This window comes from Mauremys reevesii, linkage group 4 (genome assembly GCF_016161935.1).
Source record: "Mauremys reevesii isolate NIE-2019 linkage group 4, ASM1616193v1, whole genome shotgun sequence".
NCBI classification, from domain to species: domain Eukaryota; kingdom Metazoa; phylum Chordata; order Testudines; family Geoemydidae; genus Mauremys; species Mauremys reevesii.
Window position 1 is genome coordinate 102,744,508 of NC_052626.1, and position 13,846 is coordinate 102,758,353.

Genomic DNA, 13,846 nt, shown 5'->3' on the forward strand with positions numbered 1-13,846 from the left:
CAACAATGAAATTGAAAGCCCTCAAACTTGACCTCCTAGATGCTGGAGGGAAGGTGAAAAAACCCAATCAGCAGTTTGCCAATTTTGCCATATGGGAAAAATCCCTTTCAGACCCCAAACAAAGTATGGCCATCAACCTAGCCTCCTATCAAAAGAGATCAAGCTCATTAGATATGGGTGGGTAATGGCAGGTCTCGAACACAGTCAAACTGATGAGTCATCAGCAGAAAGCAAAAGAACTCAAACTGGCTACTACCAGCAGTAAAGGGAAAGAGAAACTACCCCATTCTACCTGTCCCTGCAGGTAAGATCCAATCAGCCAGCCCCGCAAAGCTACACTGTCCAATGGCAGGGAGTGTAGGGGAAAGAATGTGAAGGCAGGAGGTGTCCCCGTTCCCTCCAGACCCATCAAAGCTGCACTCTGGCAGCAAGGATGAGATAGATCAACGCTGAGTGTTCTCAGGTCCCACTAATTTATGTAATGAGTATACATGAAACAGAAGAAGGGAGTGAAAGTTGACTAAAATCAATTAACATTTGAATAAGCTGTAACAAAGACCTACACGTCATATACTGAGCCAACATTAACAGTATTTTGTTGCTGACTGCATTTTGCTATTACACTCCGACTATCAATCTTTTATTTCTGTGATGGTTATTCAAAGTTTGCCTCTCAAGGACAAACTGCTCTTGCCTCTCGGTTTGTCCCCCGTTTGGCGACCAGCTGTAAGAACAATTAATCTTTAACTATGGCTCCCCCTTTGTGTCATATCAGCAACTCAACAGTTAATAAGTTTTTTCTTTATTATCTTTTACCTGAAATAAACATATATAACTAAACAACCTCTTCACGTTGCATATCCACATATCAGTCAGAGCCCTCCAAAGAGGTATTTAATTTAAAAATTACAGAAAAAAAGAATAAAAGGATGGTAAATATTATATATCCTTGATGTGAACATTGAGGGAAATTCCTTTAAGATGGCGTTATACTAACATCACAAAAAAGAAAATAAGTACGGTATTATTTAAGGTATGAGATAATCTTAAACATTTATTACTATTGTAGAGTTCATAGTCTCTTCTGATCCATCACCAAGCATCATAAGGGGTGGTCTTAAAAATGGAGTCTTTCTTACTTTTTGTCTATTTATGTCCTGTCTGAGCCAAAACAGAATTTTTCTGGTCTCTGAGAGCATTTTCAACTGCTAGCTCCTCGTCCCAGCCTCTTTTGAAGTTTACTGCTCAATGATTGCTTTTTCTTGGACTTCAGAATTTCAGCACTTCAGAAATGAACTTTAGAAAAAGCATTGCCTAGGAGCTCCAATCACAGACCAGGACTCCACTGTGCTAGTTATGTAACATAGAGCATATCCCTCCCCCAAAATGTTACAAAACGCAGTGTTAGAAAATACAGTAAGTCAAGATGTTAACTAATACTAGTTTCCAAGATGTATCTATACACTTTTAGTCCATAACTGAAAAGCATGGGAAAATTAAAGTTGATAAGTATATTTGTCCTTTTCTTATATTTTGGTTTTTACTCTCTACTCTTTAGAATACCCCTCTTAGAAATTTGAAAATGGTATCCCCATTCCACTTCTCTCCAAAAGTTTTTTTTGCCCTATTTTTTTCTTTTTAAACTTGCTTCATTTCATTGTCCACACAGAGACTTAGTGCGCAACAAGCCAGGGTGTGAATAAATCGATAGCGCACTAGCCTGTTGTGCACTAAGTCACTGTGTGGACCATGCTACAGCGTACTAAAAGTTACAGAGTATGCTGTGACATACTGCACTCTATGGATCTTTTAGAATCCAGTACCAGGGTCCACAGAGTGACTTAATGCGCAACAGGCTAGTGAGCTGTAATTTCATTCAGACCCTGGCTTGCTGCATACTAAGTCTTGATGTGGACAAGCCCTAGTACTTTCTTTGTGTACCAGCACCACTGATGCTGGCAAAATATTTTTGAACCTAGGGTTTTCTTTACTTTGTGCTCCTTAGCTTGTTAATTCATTAGCATCTAAGTATACTAATGTAGGACCACTATAAACGCCCCCCCCACAAATTTCTTTAAAATCAGAATGAGTTGTATACATCTTATTCACTGATTTAAAAAGTTAAAATGAAAACAGAGTATTCTCTTGCTTCTAAAAATATATTTTAACTCACTACTCTTGATTTTTGAAACAAGTTTTTAGCTGCAAGTTAGTAACATAATAAACTTGCCTCTTCAGTGATGAACGTGTTTGCATCAGAGTAGCTTGATTCATGGCACGGATCCAGTCATTCATATCCTCTAGGGTATCTGCACTGAAGTAGTATGTGCGCATTCCTGAATGCTCTGCCTGACAGCCAATAACAGAACTCTTATTATAAATGTATGCCCTCATCCCTGTGTGGACAGCCTGGAAAAGCAAAAAGCAAAGACAAATTAGACAAAACTATTATTCTGAGCCTAAAGATTTATTGTAACTTGAGTGGTTACCTTAAAAAAAAGATAAGAGTTCTCACAGTATCCTCCTATATAAAAAATAGAAGATCTCACACTACTATAACCACTGCAGTGTGACAGATGTTGAGTTTTAACGTCACTTTGCAATTTTATTTTAGATCAGTTGATGCTGTGTAGTTTCTTTCCCTCTTTTTCATATCATTAAAAAAACATTGCAGCATTTTGTTCTGTTTTTCATACCAATAATAGGAGTAAAATGAAAAGCTCCAATCTTACTTCATGCATTTTATTTGCTGTGAACACAATACAAAATAATGGATCTTTTAGCAAGAATTGCTTAAGTGAGCCAATTTTCCCAGATCATATCATGAAGCAATCTGTTTAGAAGAAACACAATACAAATCTTACCATACATGTTTTTTAAACTGGCATTTTAGGAATAATTGTATTGCATGATAAGACCTTTAGGTTAAACAATATACTTTAAAAAGCACTAAATTAGCTACAAAAACACTATACTTGATGATAAAGTTAGCAACATTTACTGAATTATTAAAGCACATGGTATTGTATTTCAAATGTTATTGCATACAAAAAGCTTCCATGTGCCATCTCAAAACCAAAACTATTTGAGATATTTAGATATTTCAAGCTGCCAGCAGCTAAGTAAACTTCAACACTGTGACATTTCTATTGTTCTTATGTACATAATTTTATATCAAATGTGTGTTTTCATTATTCTAGTCTAGTTATGTTTAGTCAGATCTTACCCACAGTTCCATAAATACATGGTACCTAAATTACTAAGTCTCATCACATGATCCTTCCTGAAACAAGCTACAATATTTCCTGTGTTACACATTATAAATGCACTTCAAAAGTAGACAATCAGAACTCATCTGCTACTGTTAACAGAATTAACAGCATCTGACAGCTATTCACAGAACCATAAATGAGGTCAGCAATTTTCAAGTTTTCTCTATACTAGTTAGTACTTCAAAAATCCTCTATTTCGGCTTGAGAAGCTTTGGTTTTATTTGGTCATATTTATTTAATGACAGAATCAATGAATCTCCCTCTTTTTTGTTGCATTTCCAAGCACTGGAACTGACTATAAAACTCCATTCATCTTGTAGGCTCATGCAATAAATATTTTGAGCACATTAGTCATTTAACTGTTCACAGTTTTTGGACAAACTACAGCTAGTATCAACACACACAAATACTAACTACATAAAAGCATTTTTTAACAGAGTGAAGTTTTCATTCACATATACATATGTATAAAACATGCCTTTTATTTTAAAAGCTACATTCCACATATAACTCTTATAGCTGAACTTCTGTTTTGATGGAGTCTTTTCCCACTTGTTATTCTACACTGAAAAATAACCTACCATCATACTTGGCTTTAGAAATACAAACAGTTTTGACAGAACACAATATGTTTGATCTTGTGTGAAGCTACATGATCTGTTGTTATATACTCTAAAATTGCTGAGTTAGTATTAACATCAGACTCTCACTTCAATCATGTGCAAACTTATTCTAGAATAAGGGGGTTTCCCCACTATTTCAGCACTTCATGTTTTGTAGACAACTTGCTCCCTTCCCTTCCTTTTTTCCCAGAAGGGCTGCAAACATTTGAACATGGCCTTTCACTCACCTACATGACCACTACAAGGGAGCCCTCTTATTTCCTTTCAGACAGCTCCATCATATATTTTGTTCTAATGCAAGTCTTTTGGCTGCCATCTCCCATCCCACTAGGCAGGAAGGTTGATCGGACCAGCAGTGTGTTAAACAGGACAGCTTAGAAAGAAGGGGGACAGCACATGCCTGGGATTACAAGGCCTTCCATATCCTATTGGCCAGCCACGGGGAGGGGAGGATGGGAGACAGGGTGGTGCAAAGAGGGAAGCTGACTGGCCTCTCACATCCCCATTAATTGAAACCTCTACTGAGGTTTTTGGGGGTGCCTGAGCTGCCTACCCTCCCTCCTTATAATCGTAGTATACTAGCTGTGGTTTTGGATGCACAGAGTCTGACCACTCACCTGTTTTGGGATCAAGAACAATTTTTTCCCATTGTGCCAGTCTGGCAGAGCCCTGTTGGGTTATTTCACCTTCCTCACAGTAAAATGGAAGCATAGTTTTGTTAAAAAGAAGAAGGACTTAGAAATTAATATTAGTAATTTGTAGGAATGTTTAGTTCATTGCAATTTGCTGCCACTGTCTAGTGTGGATAAAAGCCAAAATAGCCAACTCCCAGAAGTAAGAGACCTGGAATTTTGCTGGTGGACCTTGTGACTATGGGAAAAGGGGAGAGCTGAAGGCTTTGCTGATTGAGGTCCCTCTTTGCTATCCCCCTGCTCTCCTTGGAGTGGGGAGGATGGGAGGATTCAGAAGTGAGCTGAGTCCTAAGGATAGGCTGAAGAGGGTCTACCCCAAGTTATGTGGTTGTAGGGTGGGAGCCATGCAGCCTTGGACTGAACACACTTAAATGTCTGGTGCATGAGAGTCACAGGAGATGAGACATGCTTCTGAGGGTTAAGTTAATAAAGCTGAAGCCTGCTGTTTAAATTGAACTCTGTCTTCATTCACCTGTATATCCTCATTAATGTGGTGTGTCTTTTCTCCCATAGAATTCTATTACACTCTCTCTCAGGGTAGCCATCTTCACCATGCAACTGGAAGAGAGTGCAGGACACGATTTGCCTAACAAACTGTATAAGCAGCAAGCAATATGTATATGGCACTTTCTCCCTTCAAAGACTGAAGAAATTACATATATAGCCTCAGAGAATGAGGAATAAAGGTGTTGTGCTATTATCAACAAACCATGACTCACAAAAGAGTTAAGAGAATGTAAAATTGGTCAGAATAACATTCAAATGTATTCCAGATATCTATTAGTAGCACGTCGAACACGCAAGAAAACCACAATCTTACACTGGTGTCTGATGGCTGTCACTGCTAACAGACACAGAAGAGTTTTGAGAGTCTTATTTTTTATTTTAAACAATTGTTATTAAGGATATCTACAGCATACTAAACAAGCCTGAAATATAACACATGTACATACACAACGGGGGGGAAAATAATATTGGTACCTATTCATGCATTCAGATGCCTTATTCTGGACAGACAGGAAAAGACAGGCTCTCTCCCATAAGGCACAGAAGGAGAAACGGAGAGCAAACCCCAAGAGCATACCCATAAGGACAAGACAAGGACAAAAAAAGTTGAAGTTAAAATAGTAAAAGGATTCAGGTTTTCAAGGACTATATTTTAAACATAAAACTACACTGATTAAAGTAAGTAATAACTAATGTTAAATGTCTAGAACCATTAAGTTAATGGATAGAAATACTAAACTAAGAGAAAGTCACAATTACACAGAGAAAGTTAACAACTTTTTACACATTCCTCTGAAAGTCAGGCATCGCAATGACTTATGAAAATACAGCAGAATAATTCCTCTTACTCTTAGGTTGAAAAGTGTCAAATTTATGGAACACTTATAAGACAAAATTAAAGGAATATCTCATCCCTCAGCTAGACAGTGAATCAGTTCCCTATAAAAATTATCAACGTTATGTGGAGAGGGAAGAGGAATTAGATATAACAACTCTTCAGGAAATCTAGAAGCTGGGACCACTTTTTCCCTCTCCTCTTCCTCCATTCTAAAGTCTGAAACAGTCCCTTTCAGGTATACAGAGTGTGGCATTTCCTCAGTTTACATCATGATAATAAATCCATTAGACAGATTTAAGGTACACAAGCTACCAGAATGCTTAAAGGGAAGGCTCCCTGGTTGCACATGTGCCTTAAATCTGGCTAATGGATTTATAAATAAAGAGTGAAGTATGTCAACACTAACTTCAGGAAGCAACGAGATACTATGAGCAACTGACGAAGGTGGCAGCCCAGATCCCAAAAGTCTCAGCAATGAAGAGCAGTTCAACATAGTAAATCCTGATTTCCGCTAATAAAGGACATTAAAATACACAGAAACAGTGTTGCAATGGCCTCTATTTTACAGGCAAAAATTGGGATCTTTCTCGTTTCTTCAAGAGATGAATCCTCCCTATCACAGAAGTTATACATGGTCGTATCAATGTAAAAGTAGAGTGTCTTGGTAGGTCTGATGTCATTTGTGATCTCTCACTGAAGTTTTATTACTACTCCATCTTATTCATCTTCACCATATTGGACGTAAAGCAACAAATCATGGACGTGATTCTGCAGGATCAGAACCTATGTTTGTATACGTGCTTACAATGAATTGTTCCTTTGCCAAGGAAATGATGGAAGGCTCCCCCACTTTCTCAATCTAGTATAATGGAGGAATATTCCTAAACTATTTTTTTAGTATTATAGTTGGATAAACTTAAAAAACATTCCCTATGAATATACTTTTCACACACAAGAACAATCAAAAGCAATCTTTTCTCAGGGAGAACTCTCCAGCTTTTAGTAAGATTTTAATGACATTAATTGACATTAATTTGACAATACTCTGTGTTTTAAACTGTTTAATACTAAGACCAGCTCAACAAACTAAATGAATCTGTCAGAAAATAAATGTTTAAAATGGAAGCTTGCCAATAACTAAACTCATACTTATACTGTAACTGGAATTTTGCACTAAACTAAATAGAAGACAGACCACGTTTAAAATATGACAGGATACATTTTCCACTTGTTCAGGACTTCAGTGTGAAAAAAGTCCTATCTTTATTTTGGGATTAATCTTGTTGTGTTTTCTATTTCTAGCAGCATTTAGTTATGACATATAATGTTCACCCATGCTCTGTGTATTTAAGGGTACTGAACAGATTAGATAAATGTAATGGCTAGTGAGTGATGGAATTCTGGTAAGGAACTGCTCTTGAAATTCTACAAGCTGACACGTGATGTTGTAGGTGTGGAATTTGAGACAGTCTCATGTTATCACTACTATAGAAATCCTAGGAAATCTATTCTTGCCCCTGCTATAAACTTTGTTCTGAGGTAAGAAAGCCACAGGTCCTGGCTTTAAACCTGCATTCAAACATCAGATAAAAGCTTAAGTAGAGTCAATTCCAGCCCAATAAATAATCTTTTACAAATAATACACAGTAGTTTATGTATGCATGATTTATTTTATGAGTTCTCCAGTAATAGCATAACATCGGCTTTGCAATAAAATCCTACATGACATCAGGAGATATTTCTCCCCTTAGTTTGGTGAAGAGATCATTACGAAAGTCTTAGTATAATAGCTTATAGTGATTTTAACCAAATGTCCTCACCACAACTGAATGTGGTGAGTCTTTGTCCATCCAGCAAGAAAAAGGGGATAGAGCTCCTTTTAAGGTTCCCACTGCAATTGGGTTACAAGGGAGGAGGAAAGGGAATGGACTTACTTTAGCAGAGCCAAGGGGTGGGGGGATAGGAAGTGGATGGGCAATGTGGCAGCACTGACCTACCATGTGCACCAGAGGAGGGGGAAGTATTTATACTCTGTACTTTTGGGAAGGAACTCTCATCAATCACCAGTCAGTAGCACCCAACTTCTCACCCATGAGATCAAAATAGGACTGGGCTTTATCATCATCTGCTGTAGACATTGTACTAGTTCCTTGGAAGGAATTTTTGCTTCACCACCAGACTGGTTTTTTTTTTTGCTTTCCTCACAGCAAGTCAGGGCAAAGTACATACGGAGGATAGGTCAAGATGTGGCAAACGTAGCAGGTGGCCAGTGCAGGTACTCATTACAGAGGGGATATGGTTCCCTGATAAACAGGAATTGGAAGGGGATTTAAGGGATGGCACCCCCTAAGGAAGCTGGAAAAAGGGGAGCTGGGGCTCCTAATATCCAGTACAGTGGGAAAACAATCCGCCCCCTCTTTTTCAGCCCTCCTTTATCCTCATTTGAGGAGAGTGGTGATGTCCCAGCAATGGACTGGGACCAAGATAACTGTAAACAATTAAGGGAAGAACAATGACCTGAACTGTACGATTTATTGCTGGGTATTCCCAGATGTGTTAAGTGACTAATTAAACCACATGCTTTCCCTCTTCGCTTTCTTCCTGCATGGCTGAGTCTATGACTATATAATGCTGATTGTCAGAGACTAACTGAAGCCCAGTTAGGATACTCTGAATCATTTGAGAAGGAATTTTGACAGAATTAACTTAATTGCTTCTGAAATTGTTATTTAAGCATAACCATAAACATGGCAAACTGCAGAACTAGTAAGGAGTGATACAAATTTGTTGATCTACCCTAAGTAAAAGCACAGGGTTGACAGATGTAGTTGTCAAAATCAACACCAGAGCTTGCATACTGGAGATGATGTCTGGCTCTTGAAACCCATCTAAATTCTTTTTTTTTCTTTTGTGATAGTTTTACATTGGTTTACAATCTTATAACTTTATTATAAAAATGAGAATGTTTCCAAGCAGCAATTTTTCACTAAAAAGGTATGTTTTAGCTAGCACAACTATCCTAAAGAAGATATTCCCTTTGCAATTGTTTCTTATTTTTCCATGATAATACTTCAGAAGATGTAAAAGCTTGGACCTCCATTTTATCTCTTTTTCCAATATTTGCTTCTTCCTAGGGAAAAGAATCTAAGAATCTAAGGAGAAAAGGCTTATTGAGTCATACCTGTTAAATGTTGGAGTGAAGATTCTTTTACAAAGGTTCCTTTGTAATTTTTTCTGTTACATGGTGTCTGAAGCTACATCTACACTAAATCCCTACAGCTGTGCCGCTGTAGTGCTTGTGGTGGAAACGCACTAAGTCAGTGGGAGAGAGTTATCCCATCGATTTAATAACTCCTGCCTCCATGAGAGGTGGTAGCTATGTCGGTGGGGGAAGCTCTCCTGCCAACATACCGCTGTCTACACCTGCTCTTAGGTTGGTGTAACTTACGTCGCTCAGGGATTACACCAAAGTAGACCCCTATAGTGTAGACAAGGTCTCAGCTCTCCAAATTTATTTATTTTTTACAAATTTGCTAAAATACACTGAATGTTTCTAGAAAGTGCACTGGATTTGGTCACCATGCCCCCTTCTTTTATGGAACCAGAAAATACTTGGCATAAAAATCCCTTTCTTCTGCGGTGAACTGGAACTGGTTCTATGGCTGTAATAATAATTGGAGATATACCAATCTCCTAGAACTGGAAGGGACCTTGAAAGGTCATCTAGTCCAGCCCCCTGCCTTCACTAGCAGGACCAATTTTTGCCCGAGATCCCTAAGTGGCCTCCTTAAGGATTGAACTCACAACCCTGGGTTTAGCAGACCAATGCTCAAACCACTGAGCTATCCCTCCCTCCCTCCCTCTTATGTATAGATGGGAAATCCTGTCTCAGTAAATGATTGTGACAAGAATCCCTGAGGAGGGACAAGGAAAATGGGGTTGGATGGCAGGATGGAGAAGAAATGGATGGAGTTACCCAATGTTATAATCTGTTATTTGTATAATTTTCTCCCATGCAGGTCAAAAATGGGAGAGATGATCACCAAAAGGAGGAAGATGGGTAGTGTGGTGTTGCTGAAGATTCCCACAGTAGGACGGGTTCTTGACCTTCAATCAGATAATCAAATTGACATTTTGATGATAATAAGGGTTGGGTGGTGGTAGTGGTCGCAGCAGGTGGTCTCTTCTTCTGATGTCTGTCTTTTCTTAGGGTCTATGAAAGCTGGAGAATTGGACCAGATGGATCTCTGTGCCCTTTGTGATCTACTACATTGTCTTTCATTTATAGAGTTTATAGAGAGTGGCCCTTGAGTCCTTTAAGGTGTGCAAGATTCTTTGCTGGACTCACTGAAAAGTTTCAGTGTGAAAAGGAAGGTCTTCTATGATATTTAGACCTTCCTAAGACATGCTGATAGCTGCAGCCAGATGCTTAATGCATGATGACGGTAGTAGAGATAGAACAAGATGCACTGCTGGCTGCATCCAGGGAGGTTTGTAGTATGGTCCTCATTAAGAACTAACCTTCAGTTTTGATGGCCTGAAACTGTTCCTGATGATCTGGGGGAAGATGATCAATAAAAGTGTTTAATTTGCTGTAATTGGTCTGATCACACTTTGCCATCAGAGCCTAATAATTTGCTATTCTAAACTGCAGTGTCGAGGAAGAGTAGTTTTTAAGCCCAAAGAGGTCAAGATGCTTCTGATGTGATTATATGGCATAGGATTCAGTGTGGTGCTGTTTACCACGCTCATTAACAGCTTTCACACAACCAAAGAATTAGGAGAAGAGTGTGGAAATAAAAACTCAGAAGTCTTTGGAGGAACATAGTACTTTTAATTGGCTTGCTCAAGTCTACGAGATCATTTTGACAGGATCCAGCAGAATCTCATTTACTGGAGTAGCTACTCAGTCAGAAGTTGTCAGGTGGAGTATATCCAAGAGCTTATGTTGTGACTCTTGGAACTTGTTCAATGGGATCTGAAGCAAGGCAGCAATCCATTTAGTCAGCTCCTAAAACTGTTTAAAATCTTTGGCATAAGAGAGTGGAGGAGGCATCACAGCTACATCTGGAGAAGATGAAGAGATATTAGTTTGTGGTGTCACATCCTTATCCACTCTAGTCTCTTGCTCTTCAAAAAGCTCCTCACAAAGTTGTGGTTGTTTAAGAGGGAGAGATGGAGCAGGCAATTGCCTTTCACAATATTCCCCACGGGAGTAGCTAAGACCCCTCAATATTGCTGATGGAAGGTTGTCCATGGGACCCAATATGGCGACTGAGGACCATAAGGTAGAGGGGGACGCATCCAATGCTGCTAATACACAGGAGAAGGGGCACGAGAGTCTCTTGCCTTTTGGGCTTTTTCTCAGATAAGGTGCCTGGAAAGATGTCTCTATGGTGGTAAGTAGGAGATCCCTGTACAGCGATATGGGAATTGTAGCAGGATGGTCACCCGCTCCTGGCTTAAAAGGCTTAAAACAGCCCAGGGGGCTGATTGGGGAAAGCAACCTCAGCTGGATGCCATGCCCCAATCAGGCCGAAACTGTCTTAATAAGGGCCCAGTTGACCTTTATAAGAGGGCAGTGGGCCAGAAGCACATGCAGTCTCTCTCTGCCTTCAGAGAGAGAAGGGCCTGGCTGCTGGGAAGCTCAGGGTGCCTAGAGTGAGGCAGGGCTGGGGAAAGGCCAGGGGGGCTGGGGAGCTCCAGGATGGCAACTCCCCAGGCTGCAGGGCCTTGTCCAAGGCCCCATAAAGGCACTGGGTTGCAGAGAGAGGCAGCAGGTCCAGACCCAACCTTGCCTATGATGAGTGGCTGACACTGCAGTCTGCCCCAGGGCACGGGGGCAAGTTGGTTACTGGCAGTAGCCTATGACTGAGGCAAGGTGGGGATAGGGGGTGGGAGATCCCCAGGGAGGGGAGACCCAGAGACTGAGGGGTGTACTGCCAGCGGGCAGCACCCCAAAGACAAGGGGCACCGGGAGGGAGATGGGGGCCAAGCGGCAGTGGGACACCAGCCTGCAGAGGGTGTTCGGGAGGCTGGATGAGCTAATTCCCCAGAGTCAACCAGCAGGAGTTGCCGCAGGGGTGAGTCCCGCATCGCTACAGGATTCTAAAGAAGTGTCTGCAGTATAGTATAGAGGAGGAGCAGATCACTGTCTGCTTGATGGAATGGTATCATAGAACCAGAAGGTACCAGAAAAAGGTAAGGCCTCAGAGACCCTGCAAATCTCAATACTGACTTCTGTTAGATACCCATTCATAGTGGAGACTCTGGCTCATCAGACACTACAAGTCCTTGTAGAATCTGAACTTCTTGTGCATGAATCTGCATCTGGATTAGACAGGGCTCCACAGTAACCAATGTCGACACTGAAGGTGTTGGTGGTAGTATCTGTCTAGATGTACATGTCTAGCTGTGTAGAGGTATCAATGTTGCAGTCTGGGTCACCTGTTTAGGTAGAAGAGGTGGTAAAGAAAAGTTTGATGATGTTACAGACTTCCTAGATGCAGCAGCGTTTAGCATCTCTGATGTGCTCTTATCCTGCAAAGACCTAGGTACTAAGGTCAACGGAGCATGATGCTTACTCTGAGGCTGATGTCTTGGGGGGAAGGGGGAATCTGGGCCTGTATCTGAGGCAGATCGGAGGAGGGAGCGCGCGCGCCAACATAAGGAGACAAAGTTTAATTTCCCACTTTTTACAAGATCTGCCTTTAAAAGCTGAACTGAACTGAATTTAGCTGGGATGTGAGTGTCTCCCAAACAATGGATATATAGAATGTCTGTTACTGACCAGGACAGCTTCCCAGCAGGTAAGGCAGTGCTTGAATCTCAGGGACACCAACATGACAAGCTGATGATGCCCCCAAAAGCAAGCCTTTCAGAACAGCAGGGAATTAAACAGGAACGCCCAAGTTATAACGAAAGTAGTACAATTATCAAAAGAACTAAATAAGCTAAACTAAGAAGTCGAGGCAAAGCTGAAGTGGGTATTTTAAATGCTCTGTCTCAAGTTGTGGGGTGGTTGAGAAGGAACTGAGGATGGTTTGCCTTTGCAACTCTATGTATCCTTGGTAAAGGGCACATGAGCTTCTAACAGGCACTGCTACTGAAAATCGCCAATCAAAGGCACATGTGCAACTGAAGTGGAACACCCATAGGGACACTACTTGAAGAAACATTCATTTAAACAAACAAATCAATTTCATTTCATTTTCCACAGAAAATAAACCTGAGATCAGCAACAGGCAATCTGAATTCCTAAAACCCACAAATCAAGAAGAAAGAAAAAGCTCTGGGTGGGCAGATTTAAAAGCTAAATCTTTCTGTAATTCTCATAAGGCAAAACAGATGGAAAAAAGTTTCTTTCTAGAACATCATTTGCATACCACTTGATGAAACTGTTCATGATTAATGCTTGTAATTTACTTTGATGGATTCAATGTGTCATGTTCTGTTCCAAATATCTGTATATTTTTAAAATATAACCTGCATTGAAGCCTCTATAATTTGCCTTAATGCATGTGCTCAGACATGTAGTGAGCTGGAAGCAGGCTTTTCCATTACCAAGAATAGGTTTATTTTCTTTTGTTGTAATTTCAAAGAGCAATAAATAGCTAGAGCAAACCATAAATCATTCAACACAGAATTTTAACAAAGAACACTCCTTATCAAAACAATAGATGTACTTAAACTACATGGAAGGCAAAATTAAAATGTTGTTCTAAGTAGAACCTTAAACAACTATAGCTTCAAGACTTCAAGGAGATAAAGGTGGCTGCTGTTCTTCCCTAAGATGAGGAAATTACAACATGAGTTAAGAGATAAAAGGAGGAAATTAATTATTTTGAACTATTATAGAGGCCATACTAATTATCCATTTTTTGTGGAGAAAATAAATGAGAAGTTTAATTGCCA

At 40.0% G+C, this 13,846-nt stretch overlaps 1 protein-coding gene across 13 annotated transcripts in view; it reads right to left on the reverse strand.

Moving 5' to 3' along the window:
* PLEKHA7 (pleckstrin homology domain containing A7) overlaps nt 1-13,846 on the reverse strand; it is a 310,525-nt gene that overhangs the window by 92,960 nt on the left and 203,719 nt on the right. For 12 of the 13 annotated variants that reach the window (XM_039533620.1, XM_039533619.1, XM_039533618.1 and 9 more), the window contains one exon: nt 2,231-2,409. In XM_039533620.1, coding sequence (XP_039389554.1) covers nt 2,231-2,409 — 179 coding nt within the window. Of the gene's footprint in view, nt 1-2,230; nt 2,410-5,568; nt 5,617-13,846 lie in introns of those variants that run through there. The other variant, XM_039533629.1, reaches the window with a different exon arrangement.